This window comes from Nanorana parkeri, unplaced genomic scaffold, assembly GCF_000935625.1.
Source record: "Nanorana parkeri isolate BGI_ZX_2015 unplaced genomic scaffold, ASM93562v1 scaffold343, whole genome shotgun sequence".
NCBI classification, from domain to species: Eukaryota; Metazoa; Chordata; class Amphibia; order Anura; family Dicroglossidae; genus Nanorana; species Nanorana parkeri.
The window spans coordinates 804,444-824,612 of NW_017306611.1; the positions used below are offsets into that span (position 1 = coordinate 804,444).

Genomic DNA, 20,169 nt, shown 5'->3' on the forward strand with positions numbered 1-20,169 from the left:
CTTAGCAATAATTATAGGGGTAATTATACGGGATATGCTCATATAGTTCACATGCTGATTTTTTTTTTCCCAAGATAAATGCTCAGTGGGAAGCGCTGCATTTAATACAGTCATGTTCTCAGTGGCAAGGACTGCTTGATAACATTTGGTAACATTTTAGAAGTAGTACGTATTACCCCAACAAATGTTTTTCACGCTCTCCGTCCCTCTGCAAACACATACACAAACACAGCACATACATTAGTTAATCAATGAACTGTATATAAAAATGGAATTGAACAAATGGGACAAGTAAACACATGAGAATTAGCTGACAAAACATAAATAGGTCTGTCGAGACCCAGTCAGAGTTACCGACACACCATAGTGTCTTCTTCATAAATCGCCTTTATACGTACAGTCATAGTATCATAATACATAGCAATGTTTCGAGATCTTACATAGTCCCTTCATCAGGCATAGTAATGACTTACATACAAACATGCAAACTAATATACCCAAGTGAGAAGCAGTGCACCAATTCAAATTCATCACTCCCACCCCTTCCAACATCACCCTGATGTCATGTTCCTGCCTTAATCCAAAATAAACTTTGGAACATAGAGCAAATGCAACATAACAGATCAAATGACAGCTATAATTGCAGGTCCTAAGTTGATGGACCTCAGAAATATGTGTCCATCCGATATGCTCATTACATGCCATGTTGTGTGAATGTGCAAATATCAGAATTGTTACTGCACAATCAGTAACATATTATCACAACTAGAAACATGGGCTCAGAGATATAATTAGTATGGCACATATATAACCAGAGACACGTCTGCAGAGACACAATTGGTACTGCACTGACACCAGAAGAAAAATATCTGTAGAAACACAATTCGTTCTGTACTGACACAACCAATTTCCATAGAGCTACAACCAATATTGTGCTAACTGAACCATATATATATGTTTTCACGGACACAGCCAGAAACATGGTTACAGAGACAAAATGCGTACCATATGGACAGATCCAGAAACATATCCGCAGAGACCCAATCAGTTCTGTACCGATACATATAAATATATATCTGCAGAGACATAATGAGTATGGTACTGATGTAACCACAAACAAGTCCTCAGAGGTACAATAACTACTGTACTTACAAAACCAGAAACATCCTCAAAGACACAATCAACACAATACTGCTAGACCAAAAATCATATCTGCAGGGAAAGACAGAACCAGAAAAATATCCTTGGAAGCACAATCAGTATACAGCCAGAAACATGTTCACAAATAGATGGAGGTCTAGCAGATCAGCCTGCAGATATTGGCTGACACCAGGTGACATTTATTAACTGTAATCTGCCTTGGACCTTGAATACTTGGTTGTTACGGTTGAATAAAGACACAGTTCAACACTTTGCACTGAGAAAAGTATCTAGATAGTTCTTGAATCATTCCATACTCTCAGCTGATACCACTGTCTGTGGAAGGGAGTTCCACAATTTTACAGCTCTCACTGTAAAGAATCTTCTTTGCAGCTTAAGATGAAACCTTTTATCTTCCAGTTTCAGATGGTGGCTACTTGTATTCTTGACTGAACTAACAGTAAACAGTTTATTACTGATTATTCCATCACCATTAAACAATTTGTACATGAATATCATGTCCCCTCTTAGTCTTCTCTTCTTCAGAGGGAACAAGTTTAACGCTTGCAGTTTCTCCTCATAGTTTAGGTCTCCTAACCCCCTTATTTGCTTTGTCCCCTTCTCTGGACTCTCTCCAGCTCAAGGTCATCCTTTCTGTGGATCGGTGACCAAAACTGAACCACATACTCCAGAAGTGGCCGGACCAGTGTTTTGTACAGGGGCAGAATTAGTGATTTGTCTTTACAGTACATTCCCTTGTTTATACATGATAGTAAAGTACAGTTGAATTCAGTTAAATACAGTTAAAAGACTCACTGTTCTTTGCACAATAGAATAAAGGGTACTTCTGGACAATGGAGGGAAAATTCAAAAAATTGGCTTTAGAATATTGTGACTCGATATTACATTGTTGGGGATGTTTTGAAGACTAATATTTACCTGCATTAATACAGTGCATCCTGGAAAAGTGTCCGAGTCAGAAAAATGCACTCTGGAGGATGAAAAAAAATGGCAGTACTATGGCACACCCAATTTTGATGGCACCTTGACCGTTAGATGGGATTCAAAGACGTTTAAGGAGAACACAATTAACATTGAAGTGTGGGGTTACGGGGAATCAGGTAAAATGTGAAAGCAATGCACTGTGATCCTTATATTTGAATATTTATTGATTTGTTAATGTCCATGGTGGTCAGATTATCTGTTATACCATTTTATAAAGAGATGTAATTGTTTTCTTCATTATTCAAACTACATTTGGGAAATTAAATTAATTTTTTCATATATTTTTTTTCTTTGCCTTACAATGGCCAGGACAACCTTATTCAGAGACCTGGAAAGCAACCTGGGACTATCTCTATACATTGGTACATAAATATGCCAACAATGGGAGCTACACTTTTACCCCGAATCCAGCAATGCCAGAACATCGCACCTATGAATTTGGAAGCCTAAGGATTTTGCCAAGTCAACATGCTGATGGGGAGAAGTAATTCATTTATCACTCAATTAAACAAAAAAAGCAAATACATGAATATTAATAATATTATTTCATTTGTGCTTTTTCCATTTTGGAAGGGCAGGGAAGGCTCAGAATCCCTGTTGGATTTTAACTGTAGTCTTTATTTCCATTGAGAAGATTTCTCCTCGCTGTCAGCACAGGACATGATGGGAAAGCCCTCTATTGGGGACTGCTTAGAATCACTATCTGGTTGCTGTCAGTCTCATAGTCCTTCTGTCCCAATGACAACCACTTCCCTGATTTCTTGTCCTGCTGTCATATTATTTCCAGCAAGTCCTCACCTATGATGAAAGGGAGTACTCTCATTTTTCCACACCACTACCGAGCAATATAGGTTTCATAAGCTGCAGCAGCTACCTTATATCCCTCCTGTGTTCATGTTTTAAAGAGTATATCCCTCTCCTGCAGCCCTCTCTTCCACATCCATCCTGTAGTTGCCCGCCTCTTACAGCTACTAGTGACAAACCAAGAGATTACAACATCATAAATATCAAAAGGATTTTTATTGTACAAAGGTTAAAAGACATCAAAAACATAATTGATATGTAATGCTTATATTCATTATGATCTATAATTCCTCCACAAAACTACTCCAAAATAAAATATTTTCAAAATCATAGAATGCATGATCCCTCAAACATTTTCTTAGGATCATATGCCAATGAACTTCCACTTCTTTTAAAGATAAAAGAGTAGTTGTTCTCAACGCGTTTTGCACTCCAAGCGCTTCTTCAGGAGATGGAGGAGACCTGAATAACCATGTAATAAATAAAGGAATATACCCATACGGGATAATATCCACCTAATTTGATATTTCAATGTCAGAATGCTGATGGCGTCGCCTACCGATACGGAGAGTAATCCATGCGCATATGTGTTTTGGCCTAGATCAAACAAAGTAAGGGGGAAGAAATCACTAAAAAATCTTACCCAAGACCTAAAGAAGGCCAGGGTCTAATACCCAACCTATAACGCTCTTGAAACACCAATGGCTAAACATATTTGTGTCAAAAAATGATAAGAAAAAAAAAAACATAGTAAAAGTATTCCCTTGGCTGAACATGCTCTGATGAATTGAGAAGCCATGTGGTGTACAAGAGGGATAAGATAGAGAAACAACTAACCTGTTGAGTCCCAGAATAGCCATAGCATAGGTTGTCCCAATCTGTGAGTCACTCCTGGGCCACCGATCTCCACGAGGATGCAAATCATCCACATCTGGACATCGACGGCCTGGGTGGGTCTTAAAATGGCATCTAACGCAATGACGTCGTTGCGCAGCAGCGCCAAGGAGACCCCGCTCCCCAGCCAATAGGCATCAGGCGGCATACACCCCTCGACGCAGCGGCACAACAATGCCAAAACGCCCCAAAAAAGCCAGAAACCTATAAATTTGTTCTACTTTTGATTAAATTAGCACACCTATTTTACATTTGAAATCATAACAAAAGCTTATCTTAAAAGAGTATGCTGATATCCCAGGGTAGGCTATGGGGGTCAAATGTTTTATCTGAGTCTTCCAGCAGCTTTTCATAGGCTAAAAAGCTACAATAAATCATTGGGAGCTAGAAGGTACAGAAGTCCTATTCTTTTGGAAATATGTGGTTTCATTTATGTGAATACAACCTCTTCTATAGTGCTCTGCACAATATGAGCATTCAGAACAGATATCTGACATTTGTATTAAGCAAAACAAATGACAAACGCACTCAACAATTTGTCACCAGCTATACAGTAAGGTGCACACGAAATGGGCTTTGAACAGTAAAACAGTAGAAAGGAATCATGGCACACTCACAAGCCAGCATGTAAAAGAACTTGTCTCACCACTAAGCTTAATAACAGAGGTTTGGATACACGTCTTCTGCAGAAACACATTTGTATTAGACGGAACAGGCCATCGATGTGGATGACTAATTTAATGCATTTAGCTTAGTAATTTTGGAGGCCCGCGGTCAAGATTGCCAAACATTACTTGAGCTTTGTTCTCAGAAGAGCAGATAGAAACAATGAAAGTGTAGTAAATGCCCAATAAATGGGTTTATTTGATGGAAACTATACCTTTTGTTTGTGGTCACAGGGATGTCCATTCATTATGGAGTGTGGATCATGCCATGGCTTGGCACCTGGGTGAAGACTTTCGCAAGGACCCTGCTAGCTGGGCATTTGACAAATGTAATAAATGGCATGAAAGTGACAAGCTTCTTCCTGATTTTCTCTCTGAAATCATTGATTGTCCCTGCACTATGGAACAGGCCAGAGCTGACACTGGGAGATTTCATGTACGTTATTTACAATATAAACACAACATTCCTGTGGTCATGTTCAAATAACTGTTAATTGACGTAGTGATAAGATTAATCTTTCATCGCAAATTTAGTCCTTGTAAGTATATTATACAACATTGCTGACGTTTTCATTCTTTTTTTTGACAGACATGCCAAGTGTAGGTGACAAAGAAACCTGATTCTGAAACATTCAGTTGAAATAAATTAGTTTTAACAGGCATATTAGATAGTGTATAGGGGGTATGATAAACGTTTTATGGCTAAATATGTCTAAGTTTGAACTAACCAGAAAGCAAGAACAGTAACACCACAGCCTGCAGTGATCTTTTCTGCACGTGTCTTAATGCAGTTAATGCATTGTAACACTTAAGTTCCTCTTTCTCTATAGTAAAGGGCATACTCGTTGCCCTCTTAAGCAGATGTATTTCAATCTCTGTGTACACTAAGGAGGTGGAGTTGCATTCCCTACAAATGTGCAAATGTGTATGTATGTATGCATGATATATATATATATATATTGCACGATATTCTAATTATTCGAGTTTCACCTGTATATATATATATATATATATATAGGAAGATACATTTATGGCCACATGGTTGTCCAGTAGGAGAATTGTGTCATGATCATGCATGACTGTAATGGCTGTTCATACATGTTTATGACCATTAAAGACTTCCAGTGGCAGTTCTTTCTCTAAAATTCCTATTCAAACAAATGTTACCACAACGCAAAATAGAATGGTTGAAATGCTTACCCCTCTGGAGAAAATGCAATTTTACATGTCCTTCAGTTCTAGTAGTATGTCTTTATGGCTCAAGCACTACTCGTGTGATCTCTGCTATAGGAAAGGGCCAGAGTTCAGAATGGGTGATTACATGAGATCACACAAGTAAAATGCCTTGGCTTTTGGTCATGTGATAAGCAGTGGAAACAACCCGGGGCAGCATGTTCTCTAGTAAAGGTAAATATTTCAGCCCTTTTATTGATCAGTTTATCCAAGCCAGACAGTTACCACCATTATGATTGAGTATAAGTCTACTAGGCAAAGAAGGATTTTATAGTATGTCTGGACTGAACTAAAATCCAGGGACAATTTTTTTTCATGCACAAATCCTTTAACCTATAAAAACGTAAAACTTTGCATATAGAACAATTACAATTCATGTAAGTTAAATGATCATTACATTTGCAATGAAACACACAAATCTGTGATGCTTTACCAGTCATACGGTCAAACTTCAAAAAACTAATATCCACAATTATGCTACTATGTTGCAGCCAGATTACGGATGTAACATAGACACGGGAAGCACATGTACTTACCATCCTGGAGCTGTGCATTGTGTCCGAGGCATCTATGGCAGGTAACTTGTATTCCAATATTTGCTTTAATACATATTTTATTGTATTTTAATTAACCTTTTTGTGTGCATCAGTTCACACAACCAGTATAACAGGGATAATTAATTAAAACACAAGGAGTTCCGGTGAGTCAAATTTTCATAAATCAGAGGTGGGAATCGTGGTCTGGATAGAAGGTCTCTCAGTCTGTGTCCAGATCGTGGTCTGCCATTCATACCAGCAGCTGCGCTACAATGCTCAGCTGCTGGTGTGTGTACCCAGGCACAGTGCTGTTGCGCTGAACCTTTATTTTGTATTTCTATTTTTTTGTTTACTTTTTATAACTTTTTTATCATTTTTTTTACTTAACTTTTGTTATCACAAAGGAGCTAACAAGCCCTTAAGTGACAGCATTTAGAGGTGACAGGTCCACTGTCAGCCAGCCATAACCCATTTGAGGTAGGCGACCATGGTCCGGACAGAACCACCACTCGAACAGCTGCAGTATAACCTAGGTATTAGTTGAGAGTCTGTTAAAAGAATATGCAACGCTGTGGCTGTGCTTGACTACATCTAATTCATGGCAAAGAATAAGGAATGGATGCTGTTGAAGCAGGATATCCTTTGACTGAACACAATCGTAATGTTGTTTAATCTTAAAACTAGTCATTCTAACAGCACTTACTGTAGCTGTTCTGCCATGTCTGCTACAAATCTTTATCCAAATTATGGTCATGAAATTGTTGACCCAATAATATGCAAAATATACAAGCTATACAAAAGTAATAGTTATGAGATACATAGATATGCACGATGGAATAAACCTACATCAAAGCAATATACTGCTAATCATGACATTTTATTTTTCTAGTCCCACCTATGCAGCAGGCCAGCAGTGCTGTTATGATAAAGATGGTTTCCAAGTCCTTACCAGTGATTCTATAGGGGGAAGTACCCCTGACCGAGGTCATGACTGGGGCTCTCCGCCATACAAGAAGCCCCCCAGAGTACCAGGCTTCTCTCACTGGCTCTATGATGTCATCTCCTTCTATTACTGTTGCCTGTGGTCGGATAATTGTGACTACTACATGAAACTCAGGCCTTCAAGTGACTGTCGCAAGTATAAACCTCCAAAAGTTGGTAAGTAAATATTTGTGAGATATGGTAACTAGAATGTTTGTTGCCAGGTGTGTAAGGCACAGGATTATGAAGAATTACATTTTCAGCATATATCTAAAGGGGAAGCTGAACTCCAAGCACACATAAAAATGCAGTTATGTAGGGGTTAAATCATTTAATGTCTTTTTAAAAGAAACCAATGCAAGTATATGATTTGACTTTATTTCAACCTGATGTAATCTTGTGTACTGCAAACTAACAGAGGAATGAGCAGCACTAGGGCCAATCAAGTGGCTGCAGTTCATATATACTGAAAGGACAGAGGAATGAGCTTATAAATCTGCTGTTGCACTTTTATTGTCCAGTCACAGGATGGGAGCAGAAAGGTGATCTAGCCGTGTTGCAGTAGAGAGAAGTGAAGTCACCAACCTGGCTCTGTGGTCTGTCAGGGCTGATTAAATTTCAGGACTCACTGGCCAGAACCACAGATCTTTTTTTCAGGTAAAACAGCTTCCGTAAAGTACTTCCAATGTGCAATTAGCTGTTGGCTGGAGATCAGGTTTAGGTGTGCCCAAAAATGGACCCATACAACATTTATAGACTATAAGCTTCTACTGTGGTCTACCGGGCTTTATGCCAAAAAATCTGATCACAGGACTCATATTGAATTCCCCATAAATAAAGAACTGAACAGAACTGAAAGACCACATTTTACAGTGTGTGTGTGTGCTGAGTGAGGCCAGGGCAGGGGGAGAAACCGAGAGGTCAGTGTATGATTTTCCCACCAAATGGTTTTAGATGGCTGCATGTAATTAAACTCACTGCACGTGAGTTGTTCAAATGAACATAGAGAAAAGTTTACATAAACAAACTTTCAAAAGTCTGAATGAACCAAAAAAAACAATGATTCAACAAGTTTTCTATTATAATGCGTTTTGTAGCAGGTAATTGTTTGAACTGTCTGCAACATGGTGATATTGGGGGTTGATATTATGGCCTACATGGGTTGATTCAAATATAATAAAAACATTTCTTGAAATTTTGAAGTAGAAGTATAACTTATATAGTGAAGTGTTGGCAATATCTGGATTTGCTTTATAAAAAATATCTGCACTAAAACCAAAATTTGATCAGAATGTACACTGCCTAGTATGGAAATTGCTTAAATTGAAAGATAACAAAGATAACAAGATTTTTTTTGTGAGAGCCTAGAAAAATTAGCTTTCAGGAGATAATAAAGGAATCTCATAAATGAATACAATTAGCTTGACCCATTTAAAGATATGTATGTGGTTGACCCAGTTTAATATTGCTATTTATTCGTGCTGCAGAGAGACATGATGCTGCCCTAGGCACCCTTGAATGATGATTCCATTGTACATGCTCCACCCATTACTTTTATAAAACTTGAAATAAGATTGAAATATTGGAGGCAGCATGTTGTCTGCTTAATATGCAGAGCTAATTTTCAATTGCAGAAACCACCAAGCCATATATAATGCACAAGTATTGTATGTGTGGTGGTGATGGGGGGGGGGGATTACAAAAATGTTAACCAGTGAAAGCAAGAACTCTATTGGTTTTGAAGTTCCAAATGTGAGATGGCATTCTGAATCACCAGAGTGCTTTTATTTACTTATGGACAGGTTGCCAGGAAATTATGACTGACTGATCATCACAGATTTTTTCCAATGTACTGAATGACCGGTATATTCTGACTCCAAATGTTGAAATTGGGATTTATCCCTTCATGAGACCTCTGTGCCTGGCCTGTATATAGCAGATACAATCACCGCAGACAATCTTCGTCAGATAGCTGAACTCACCAAATACCTTTCATCCATGAAGATCTTTTTTAAATGCAGCAGGTTACTAGCAGACAATAGTATGTAACAGATGGTTGGAGTGACGGTATTTGCAATTCAAAGAAGGGTACTGCCTTCCTCTTCATGTGCACATGTGGACACAACATGGCTGGATCGAACACATAGGAAGAAGGGGGTGTCACATTATGCAGGGAGAGAAAATGCAGAAAAAAGAGGGCATAGTAAACAAAATAACCACAAAATTGCTGCATACCAAATATTAATACATTGAATACAATTCCTGTGGCAGCATATAAAACATTTACTATACTAATTGAATACACAACACACCAATGCAATGCATTACAATACAATAGCTTTGACAGCATACAGTATAATAACTGAATGTACACACTTGCTGTCTCCCACCAGAGTGCATCACCTGACACAATCTTAAAGCCCCTTTATTCCCTCCTCCTTACTGTTCTTTTATCCACATTTGTCCACAGGAAGCAAGACAAGGCAAATGTGTTTTTTTTCCTCTATGGTAGTGCTTATACAGTAAGTGCCATATAGTAAAAAATGTGCCACGAGCCCCTGACCATTACTTGAATCTTCAAAGCTGTTGTAATGTCATTTTTATTTTTTGTTATGTAGCACTAACCCCTTAAGAAGCCAGTGGATAGCTGATGGGCTATCCTACCTGTCCTGTGCTACCTGCCCTGTATTTGGACCAAACAGCTCACTGACAAACCTCTGGCATTATTTAGGCTCCAGTCACTAAGTCTTTTTACAGGTTATTACTGAACTTAATACGGGAGAGAGGTGTTTAGGAATGCAAGATAGTCAAAAGCACAAAAATGGAGGACAGGTATCCTGAAATAGTAGCAACAACAGGATATTTACCAGTAGTCTCTGAGTAAAAACTGGTTCTAAGAGAGCAACCAGACAAATGGATGACCCTGTAGGAGCATTACCAGTCATTCTCTCCCACTAACTGGAGTCTGTCTGTAACAGTGTGTGCCTGCTCCTGGGTAACACTGTGTCACAATGCAGTCAGTAAGCCGATAAACTTGTAGAGGCTGGAGTCCAAAGGTCCTTAGCAGGGAAGTTTATTGTACTCAGTTAGTGACAACTTTTTCACAAACAGCACTTCTCAAGCCAGCTAGTAACACAAATACATAAACAAAAAGCCTATCTCTGTCAGAGATCTATCTACACATAGAAAACAGTTTCACCCTCACTGAATAAAGGTGCCAAGCTAAGCCTTTAAACACCTTCCAAACAAACAAAACATTTTCTCAGATCTCACTAGACCTCTAGTGCAGCAGCCTGGGAGGTCTTTGTTTCACAGTCTCTCTCTTCCCAGTGACCTGTTAGCTGCATCTCCTTTTAAAACCTTCTGTACACACCTGTTTAGGTGAGTTAACCCATTTTGTAACTGAACGCCTGTTTCAACCTATTGCTAACATAGTAGCCAGCAATTACTTCACCCCGTGGCCAGTACAATCTGTCACACTGTCCCTCTGTAAGTAGTTAGAATACTGAGGCCTGCAGCTTTTTCCCTGCACCTCTGCAACACTCTTCCACAAGATCCTTCTCCAGTCCAGCTTCCGTTCCTCTACTCCGGCAAGTGGCTTAGTATCCAGGGCCTCACAACATGGTCCATTTTGAGGCCTACCCACAAGGAGAAGCCCCAGGGAAGAGAGAGAGTTCTGGGAAAGTGCTCTTAAACATGTACAATCTCCCCTAGCCTTACCACTGTCTATAGATCGCCAGGTGGTTGGCTGGACAAGACAAATATTCATAACCAAAACCAGCTGTTATCCTCCTCCACTGTTTTCTGGAGCCCCTTCCCAGCAACAGTTGGAGGCAATCGACCCACCAGGCACAGAACATTGAAAAGCCATACTTAGAAGGACTGCTTGAGGACCCAATGAGTGCAGCCTTGCCATGGGATTGGGGCTGCAGCACCTATGCAATGCGGCCATTTTTAGACATAAAGGTTGCACGGATCTGAAAAGGGCTGCACAGTGAACATCGCTGGATTGGGTTAAAGGTAAGTATAATACCCAATGGGCAGCATTGCAGGGGGTGGGTGAAAATTATTATATGACAACTGTACTAAGGTTGAGTTGTCCTTTCAACTAAGTGTTTTTTTCACCACTACTTTTTGTTTGTATTGGCTTTTCAAAATAACAATGCAAAGCTAGAAATTGGATGAAAGGTTTAGGGTAATGATACGACTTTTAAGAGTAAATAGTACATTTTTATAGCGGTCTTTATATCAGATAAAAAAGAAAAACAGGACAACTGAAAAGGAAAGATAGTTAGAAGTATTCAAGTGGGACCCAGACAGAGGGATTCAAGAGGGACATTCCCTCCAAATGTGGAACAGCTAGGAGCTACTGTATGCTTTGCAGTTTGCAATATTCGGTTAAGGATTATTATGAGCATGTTACCAATTATCTATGTAGTTCAGCCCATAAGCATGGTGAAAGTTTTTCACCCTCAGAATATGTTATGGTAGGACAACATAACAAAATGTGCACCGCAAGCAAGTGAAATGTGTGCTGGAACTGCTCATGGCTTCTCGCCGTTTTTGTTTATGCAATATCTCCATCTAGTGGTAAAAATATATTTCACTCAAATCAGTTTATAAAACAAGCTCTTTAATGTATGAGAGGAAAATTTGCTGTGAGAAAATCTCTTAATTTAGTGCATGAAAAAGAAAAACTTCAGATGCATTATTTTACATTATATATGAATAACTTTCAATTACATTTCAAAGTGTATCTCTGACCAAAGCATTTATTGTTTTTTTTTTTATAAACGTGGACAAGTGTTATTAACCCTCTACAAAAGGATGTGACTGGATTTATTTCCAAAGTGAGGGGAATTCCACTATTAGATAGTTGTCACTGAAACAGGTGTCCTCATTGGAAGATTTATCATCACCTCACTTAATCCGATGAAAATTGTGAATTTATTTCCCATACTTTTCTGTGCCAGTGAGGATGGTCACCAGGACAAATAAACAAATAGGGAAGGTGAAACTCCCCAGCTAGGACACAAACAGCAACACAGGACAGGAGTTCTACTTAACCTTCTTAGCATTATTCCTGACTGTTACTTGGGCTTGGAATTCTGTGTAAGAACTGCTAATTCCGAGTGTTACTTAGACTAACCATTTTTACATAGTACCCAAAGCTGGACACCTTAGAAGGCTTCAGGATGGCAGCACAGAAGGAGGATCAACCGACATCCATTCACCGATCCTCCCAGTGTTTTTTTTGTACTTTCTTTTATTACTATCACAAAGGGGTTTGTCAGCCCTATTATTATTTATCATTATAAATAATGACAATAATAATACCCACTGAGCCACTATATTGAAGTGAAGAGTACATAATAATGCATTTTTCTTAATGTAACTGCATTTGTTATGTCTTTGTATTGCAGCTTCTTCATTTGGGGATCCACATTTTATCACCTTCGATGGGTCTAATTTCACTTTCAAGGGTAGAGGTGAATACACGTTGGTCAGTTCCACATACCATTCACTGATGATTCAAGGCCGTACTCAGGCTGCTAAGTTTGAAAACGGTAAGCTTTTGCCACATGCCATATAAATTCACTGATGCAAATTGTCTCTGCTGTCTATAATATTGCTTCTCAGGCCTAGGTAAACACAAAAAGTAGACTAACCCTACGACTTAAGGAACAAACAGATGATTTGCGAATCTCATAAACTCATATTTTATTCCCAATCGAAAATAGAAAACATATCAAATGTTTCAACTGAAAAACTGTACCATTTTTAGGAAAAAATACGGTAATTTTTGAAATTAATAGCAACAACACATCTCCAAAAAGTTGTGACAGGGATATGTTTACCACGGTGTAGCATCTCCTCTTTTAACATTACTCTGTAAACGTCTGGGAACCGAGGAGACCAGTTGCTGGAGTTTTGGGAGAGGAATGTTGTCCTATGCTTGCCTGATAAAGGATTCTAACTGCCCAACAGTCCTGGGTCTTCTTTGTTGTATTTTATGTTTCAAGATGCACCAAATATTTTAAATTGATGAAAGGTCTGGAGTGCAGGCAGGCCAGTTAAGCACCCAGACTACTACGAAGCTATGCTGTTGTGATAGATGCAGTATGAGGTTTAGCATTGTCCTGCTTAAATATGTAAGGCCTTCCCTGAAAAAGACGTTGTCTGAATGGGAGCATATGCTGCTCTAAAACCTGGATACAGGCAGTCCCCGGGTTACATACAAGATAGGGAGTTTAGGTTTGTACTTAAGTTGAATTTGTATGTAAGTCGCAACAGGTACATTTTTTAAGTGTAACTCCAGCCAAAATTTTTTTTTCGTTTTGGATAGCATAGGGAAGGGTCACGTTTGTTTTTGCTGTCTGTTCCTGTTGTTTAGAAGATTATAATATAATAAAAACATTTTTTATTTAAAATGACACCAAAAAAAGTTTTTTCTATTGTTAATTTTATTTTATCAACTTTATTTTTTTTAATTTGTTTGGATTTTTAATTTTTTATTTATTTAACTTTTTTACATTTTTTTGTCTCTTTTTAATTTAATTTTTTTTTATTTTTTAAACTTTTTTTCTTTATTTTTATTTTAATGATGGGAGCAATAGCCAGCCTGCTATTGGATATTTCAAACTGCAATAGCAGCTTGGCTATTGCATCTGCCCACTGCCTGCTGTCAATCAGCAGAGGAGTGGCCTGAAGGAGAAAGTTCTCTATTAGGTCCTCCCATGCTGATTGACAGCAAGCACTGGGCGGGTGTAATAGCCAGCTTGCTATTGGCTTTTGCATTTTACAATATCCAATAGCAGGCTGGGTATGGCTCCCAGCCTGCAATGAAGAGGAGGCAGGGGGCAGGGCAGAGGAGCCGCGGCCGGACCAGGACAGCGAGCGGAGGATTGTCCGGACCGGGGAGAGAAGGATCGTCGGAAGAGGAGGCCGGGACATCAGCGCAGGTAAAGGGGGCAGTGGCAGAATGCAGCGGTCTGTCTCCCCGCTGCCTCCGCCAACACAGGCGCGGAGAGCAGCGGGGACACAGGCTGCTGCAGCCACAGTTCTCCTAAATGTACCGGCGGCCGCCGGTACATTTAGGAGAACTGTGGACCCCGTTCGTAATTACGGATTGTCCGTAAGTCAGACGTCCGTAACCCGGGACAGCCTGTATATCTTTTAGCATTGATGGTGCCTTTCCAGATGTGCAAGCTGTCCATTTCATACGCTCTAATGCACCCCCATAGCATCAGAGATACAGGCTTTTGAACTGAGCGGTTATAACAAACTGGAAGGTCCCTCTCCTCTTTAGTCCGGAGAACGTGGCACCCTTGGTAGCCAAAAAGAATGTCAAATTTTGATTAATCTGACCACAGAACAGTTTTCCACTTTCCATCAGACCATTTTAAATTAACTTTGGCCCAGAGAAGAAGAAGGCGTTTCTGGATCATGTTCAGATATGGCTTCTTTTGTGCATGGTAGAGCTTTAAGTGGCATTTTTGGATAGCACAGGAACTGTGTTCATGGACAGTGATTTTTGGAAGTATTCCTGAGCCCATGCATGATGTCCATCACGGAATCATGCATTTTTTTGCAGTGTCGTCTGAGGACCCAAAGATCACGGGTATCCAATATTGCGATTCGTCCTTATCAGCACAGAGATTTCTCCATATTCTTGGAATCTTTCAATATTATGTACTGTAGATGATGATATATTTAAAGTCTTTGCAGTTTTCCATTGAGGAACATTATTCTGAAATTATTTAACAATTTTTCGGCGCAGCTTTTCACAGATTGGTGAACCTCTGCCCATCTTTACTTCTGAGACACTCTGACTCTCTAAAGGTGTTCATACACTGGTCACATTTTGGCCGATTTTTAATGTACCGGCCAAAATACGCACAGTGTGTGGGGCTGTCGGCTCCCTTTCAGCTTTCCTTGATCAGCTGATCGAAAGAGCCGGCTGAAAATTTTCGATTGATCAGAGCAGGCAGCCAATGAGCTGCCCACTCTGATCAGGTAGTCTGACAGGTGCCGGCGGCACCTTTTAGAATACAATGTGAACAGCAGGATTCTTCAATCGACACGCTGTTTGTGTTGATGGAATTGGGTACATTTTTCTTTTTGTTCAGCCCGCGGGTTGAACGAAAAACATTGATAGGTGTATGGCCAGCCTAAGACGATCTTTTTACTGACCTGCTTCCTAATAACCTAATTAGTTGCAAAATGTTCTCCAAGCTTTTCCTTGTTAGTATCACTCACTTTGCCAGCTTTTTGTTGCTCTGTCACAACTTTTTTGAGAAGTGTTGCTGCCAACAATTTCAAAATTACCTTATTTTTTTCTTAAAATGGTCCATTTTCTCACTTTAAACATTTTATATATTTTCTATTGTGAACAAAATATGGGGTTATATGGTTTACAAATCATTGCATTCTGTTTTTATGTTTATATTTTGCCGGCATCTGTCAGAATGCCATTCTGCGGCCGGAGTTCATCGTGAGCGGACAGGATGGCAGGTGTCAGATTTTTTAAAATTATTAATTCCATTTATCTTCTTTTTATTTTTATTTCGTAGAGTGAATGTCATGATTGACCTTAAGGGCCTGGTAGGACTTTGCGGGGGAACCTGACACGCTTTTTTTTTTTAAAAACATGGGGTCCCTCCATTCCTACCAGACCTTAAGGGTCTGGTATGACTTTGGGGGGGAACCCCACTTTTTTTTTTCCCTTTATAAATGTAATTTTTGCTGCAGCAGATTCTATATATCGTACAGATGTGCCACTTTACAGGCAGTTTAAGGTGATATTTAAAAGAATTTTTAATTTTTATTGTTTCACTTTAAGCAATGTTAAAAATCACTGCTCCTTTAAAAACTGTATTTTTAAAAAAGTGTTTTTTGCATTGGTACATGTCCCCTAGGGCAGTGCCCAGATCCCCATACCCTTTTTATGGCCAATAAATTGAATATAAGCCTTCAAAATGGGGACATTTGATTTTCCGAATTCTGGTCCCATAGACTTTTCGAACTCTAACTTCGAACTCAATAACTTTTTCCATGTTCTAAAGTTGATTTGCAACTCAAACCAAACTCAGATGTGTTCGGCCCATCACTATTTAGGAATTGGGGTTGCATAACTGTCTATGATTTGCTTTTGTAATCTTAGGTAATTTAGGACTGTTTGTGGATTATATGTTATTTTATAGAATGAGATTACCTCCATATCCACTAACATTTTGTGCTTGGCCCTACTTAGGAAGGTTAAAAAATGTTTGCAGCAATTAGAATTCTAACCTGCCAGTAGGGTAAAAGGCTGTCATCAGCAGGTCAATGTAACTGTTTCGGGGGTAAAGGTATAAGTCAGTATTGTAGTCAACATGTAGACAATTTGCTTTGTCTGATATAGGTATATTTCCATTTATACTGCAGGTTCTTTTACTACGGTTACTGGCTTTTCTTCTGTGGCTATGCAAGAGGGAAATTCAGATGTGATAGAGGTACGTCTAGCAGCAGACTCCAAAAGTCTGGAAGTTCTCCTAAATCAGGAAGTCCTTCATCTTGATCGGACCTGGATGGACCTAAAGGGTGAGCGCGCCAGATGACATGTTTTATTAGTATGATGAATGTTGTTTATGTTATCATAATCAGCAATGGTGTACAGTGAAGTAGAACATAGACTGTACCGGTATGTAATGTCTCTATCTTTCGAAAAAATCATGTATCTTTGGCTGAGGTGCAAGACAAAATATTTGGTCTAAGTATTGCTGCACTTTAGGCAGAAACTTTTCAGTTAGTTGTTTTTAAATCTGTTAGTATAGTTTTATAGTTTTCAAACTCATTAAAATTCTGATATTCCTAAACATATACTGTACATTATTTTGTAACCAAACATTAGTAAGTAGCCGCCCCACTTTAAGATCATTTAAATCTTGACACTAATATAGACATGTGTAGCTGAATCCTCTATGGCCTGTGGCAATACATATACACTGCTATTACAAAACCATTAAGGAGCTGCAAACATTGTTCACGTAACCACTAAATCTTTTACTGAACAAGGGTGTCCTGGCTATTTGAAGTCTATATTTGTGCTACCTGATTTGTAGCCAAACCTGTTCTAATGTCTCCTGACATGTGTTCTAGCAATCTCAACTACTTTCAACAAGCTTTTGATTACAATGATGAAATGGATTATGCAGTCCACAACCATAAATATCTATTGTTGGCAGGTTGACATTATTTGTTTATTATTTGTGCTGCTGAAAGTTAGTTAAAGGAGAACTATGGGGTTAAAGCTATCCCCATAGTTCTCCTTAGGGTAACGGGAGGACACAAACTAGCGTCCTCCCGTCACCCTAAGCTCTGTGTACCGCGAGCTGCTTGCGGTATACTGAGACGCTGCAGTTTACCGCAATCTACTGCACGCGATATACTGAGACGCCGCAGCTAAAGCGGATCCCGACAATTATATCTGGATCCGCCCAGCTGCGTGAGTGACAGCTAGCTCTGCCTATCTAGAGGCAGAGCCAGCTGTACCCGCCCCCTCCCCTGTCCGTTCCGCCAGTCAGCGCTGGGGGATCGGAGCGGGGAGGGGGGAATCCAGCCTCTCCCCTGTCACGGCAGAGAGCTGTGACAGATTCAAGAGGTGAGCGAACGCCGGTATGTGTTCGCTCACCTCCCGATCTACTCAGCCGACCTGTGACAGTCTCATTGTCAGAGGTCGGCTAGAACTATGAGGTGAGTGAAAGCACTCACCCCATAGTTCTCCTTTAACAATGCTTGAAATTGCCACATTCAAGGTCAAGTATGCTTATGCAACATTTTTAGCAACATTTGTAAATCATTTTCACTAGAGTGCCAAATAATGACTGGACATTTCCTCACTTGTTAAACTCTGAAGATTATATTAACTAATAATGACAATATCATATACTGTTCTATAATTATTCTGGCATAGCTCTTTCAGACAATAGTCAAGCCCTGTTTCCAGTGCACAGCTAGATAATTCCATTCAAGGGACTTTCTTCCATTTCTCCTTTTATTCTTGACATTTTAATGTGTTTTTACACAGGATGACATTTACTGGGTTTACAAATGTAAGAATTATGATAGGTATGACAGGGGGCTTAACTAGAAATCACAAGGCCCCATAGCAACATTTTCCCTGATATTCCAAACAGCCCACCTGAGAATGACCCTGCAGAGCCCACTATAGGCTCTCGATGGTGGGCTCTGCAGGGTCTCAGGTGAGCTGGTCATACCCCTGCACACCTCTTACCTGCTGACGCCGGGTCCAGCCTTCTCCTCCACTGCTGATGTGGGCCCAGCCTCTCCTCCTCCGCTGCTGGCTGTCACTGACTCAGCAGCGACTGTGAGGAGGAACGCGCCGCTGCACAGATCACTGACGTCAGTTCCTCCTCACAGCCGCCAGTGACAACCAGCAGCTTGAGATGCCACAGCGACCCAGTCAGCCCTTGAGGCATCAGGGGATGTCCTGGTTGGGCCCCCTGTCCCCCCGGCCCCATAGAGGCTGCCTGGGTCGCTATGGCGATTGTTCCACCAATGGGTATTACCCAAGTTGACCCTCTTACACTTCTCTCCCTTCTATATCATGTCCCAGCATTCATCTTTTTTTCTACTTTGATAGCTTTTCCTTTCTGTGATATCATCAACAGGCTTGTAAAAGCCTTGCAGTGTCAGCTCCCTTTACACACTTTCAGGGGAATTCAAAAAGAGTGTGGTTGAGACACATAAGAAATGTTTCTCAGGGTTACAGGAATAGTGTTGTTATTTGCACCAAATTCATGTACAAGCCTTCATGGCATTCATGAATCTGGCTCAAACCTATGAAACTGGCGCTGGCTTGTGAGACAAACTTTGAGACATATACTGTATATGCACACTGATAAAGTACAGATGTGTCACATCTCTCTCCAAAGTGTCGCATATGTGTCTGAGACAGATTTCAATTGGGTCCTCAGTTTCAAGGAACATTGCACCTGAGGTTTGTGCCACATATACAATATGAACGTGCAACTTTGCATCACCTACTACCGAACTGTCGCAAATAACTACTTGAATTCGGCGCAGGAGTTGGTAGAGGTCCAGAAAATGGTGCAGTATGTTTTAGAATTTGGTGCAGACATTTTTTAGGCTGCATTAGCAGCAGAATTCTGGTGCAAACTCGATATTGAATTCCACTTACTGTATGTAGAGTGGGTCAGAGAGGGATGGAGATCACTGGTTGGGGGCTGACAATGCTGGTTGGGAGTGCAGCAGAGACAATGTGTTGTCAGGTCAAACAGGAACTTAGGAGCTCACTGGATGCTTGGCGGTATTTTTCTGTACTTGTTGCATTTTTTAAAAAAGAATAAAACTTAGTAAAATATGTCTGTATTTCAGAGATGTGGTGAATATTTTTTTCTATCTTGCCCTGACATACCCTTTAATCCAATGCTTTTAAATGCATTATTGTATGTTTTTAAAGCGGCACCATCCATTGATCAGAGAAGAAAAGTAATAATATGTATTTTTTCCCAAAGGGGTATTTTTATTTGCTGCCTCTAACCAAAGCATAACAGCAATGTTCTCCTCGGGGGCTGGAATTGAAGTGAGAGGACAAGGAGGATTCATAAGCATCAACAATCTTCTACCTTATGAGTTCATGAATCAAACACAAGGACTTATGGGAAAAATGAACAACGATGCCACAGATGATTTTACGTTCAGAAATGGAACTAGTTTGTCAACTAATGCCAAACCTGAGGAGTTTTTCCAACTTGGTGCCAACTGTAAGTGATGGTTACACTCAAAGTAACTTAATTCATGTGTGGTATCAATTATTTTGTTATATATGATGTCATACAGGTGTCCAAGTACTACAGGATTCCCAGTATCATGTTGAAGCCTCTGAG

The 20,169-nt window shown here is 39.8% G+C and overlaps 1 protein-coding gene across 1 annotated transcript in view; it reads left to right on the plus strand.

Annotated features, from left to right (window-relative positions):
- Positions 1-20,169, plus strand: part of SUSD2 (sushi domain containing 2) — a 95,864-nt gene that overhangs the window by 28,162 nt on the left and 47,533 nt on the right. Inside the window, exons 17-24 of the mRNA XM_018558490.1 lie at positions 2,094-2,261; positions 2,455-2,629; positions 4,743-4,944; positions 6,233-6,318; positions 7,167-7,435; positions 12,682-12,825; positions 16,685-16,840; positions 19,798-20,046. Of these exons, the coding sequence (XP_018413992.1) occupies positions 2,094-2,261; positions 2,455-2,629; positions 4,743-4,944; positions 6,233-6,318; positions 7,167-7,435; positions 12,682-12,825; positions 16,685-16,840; positions 19,798-20,046 (1,449 nt within the window). The remainder of the gene's footprint in view (positions 1-2,093; positions 2,262-2,454; positions 2,630-4,742; positions 4,945-6,232; positions 6,319-7,166; positions 7,436-12,681; positions 12,826-16,684; positions 16,841-19,797; positions 20,047-20,169) is intronic.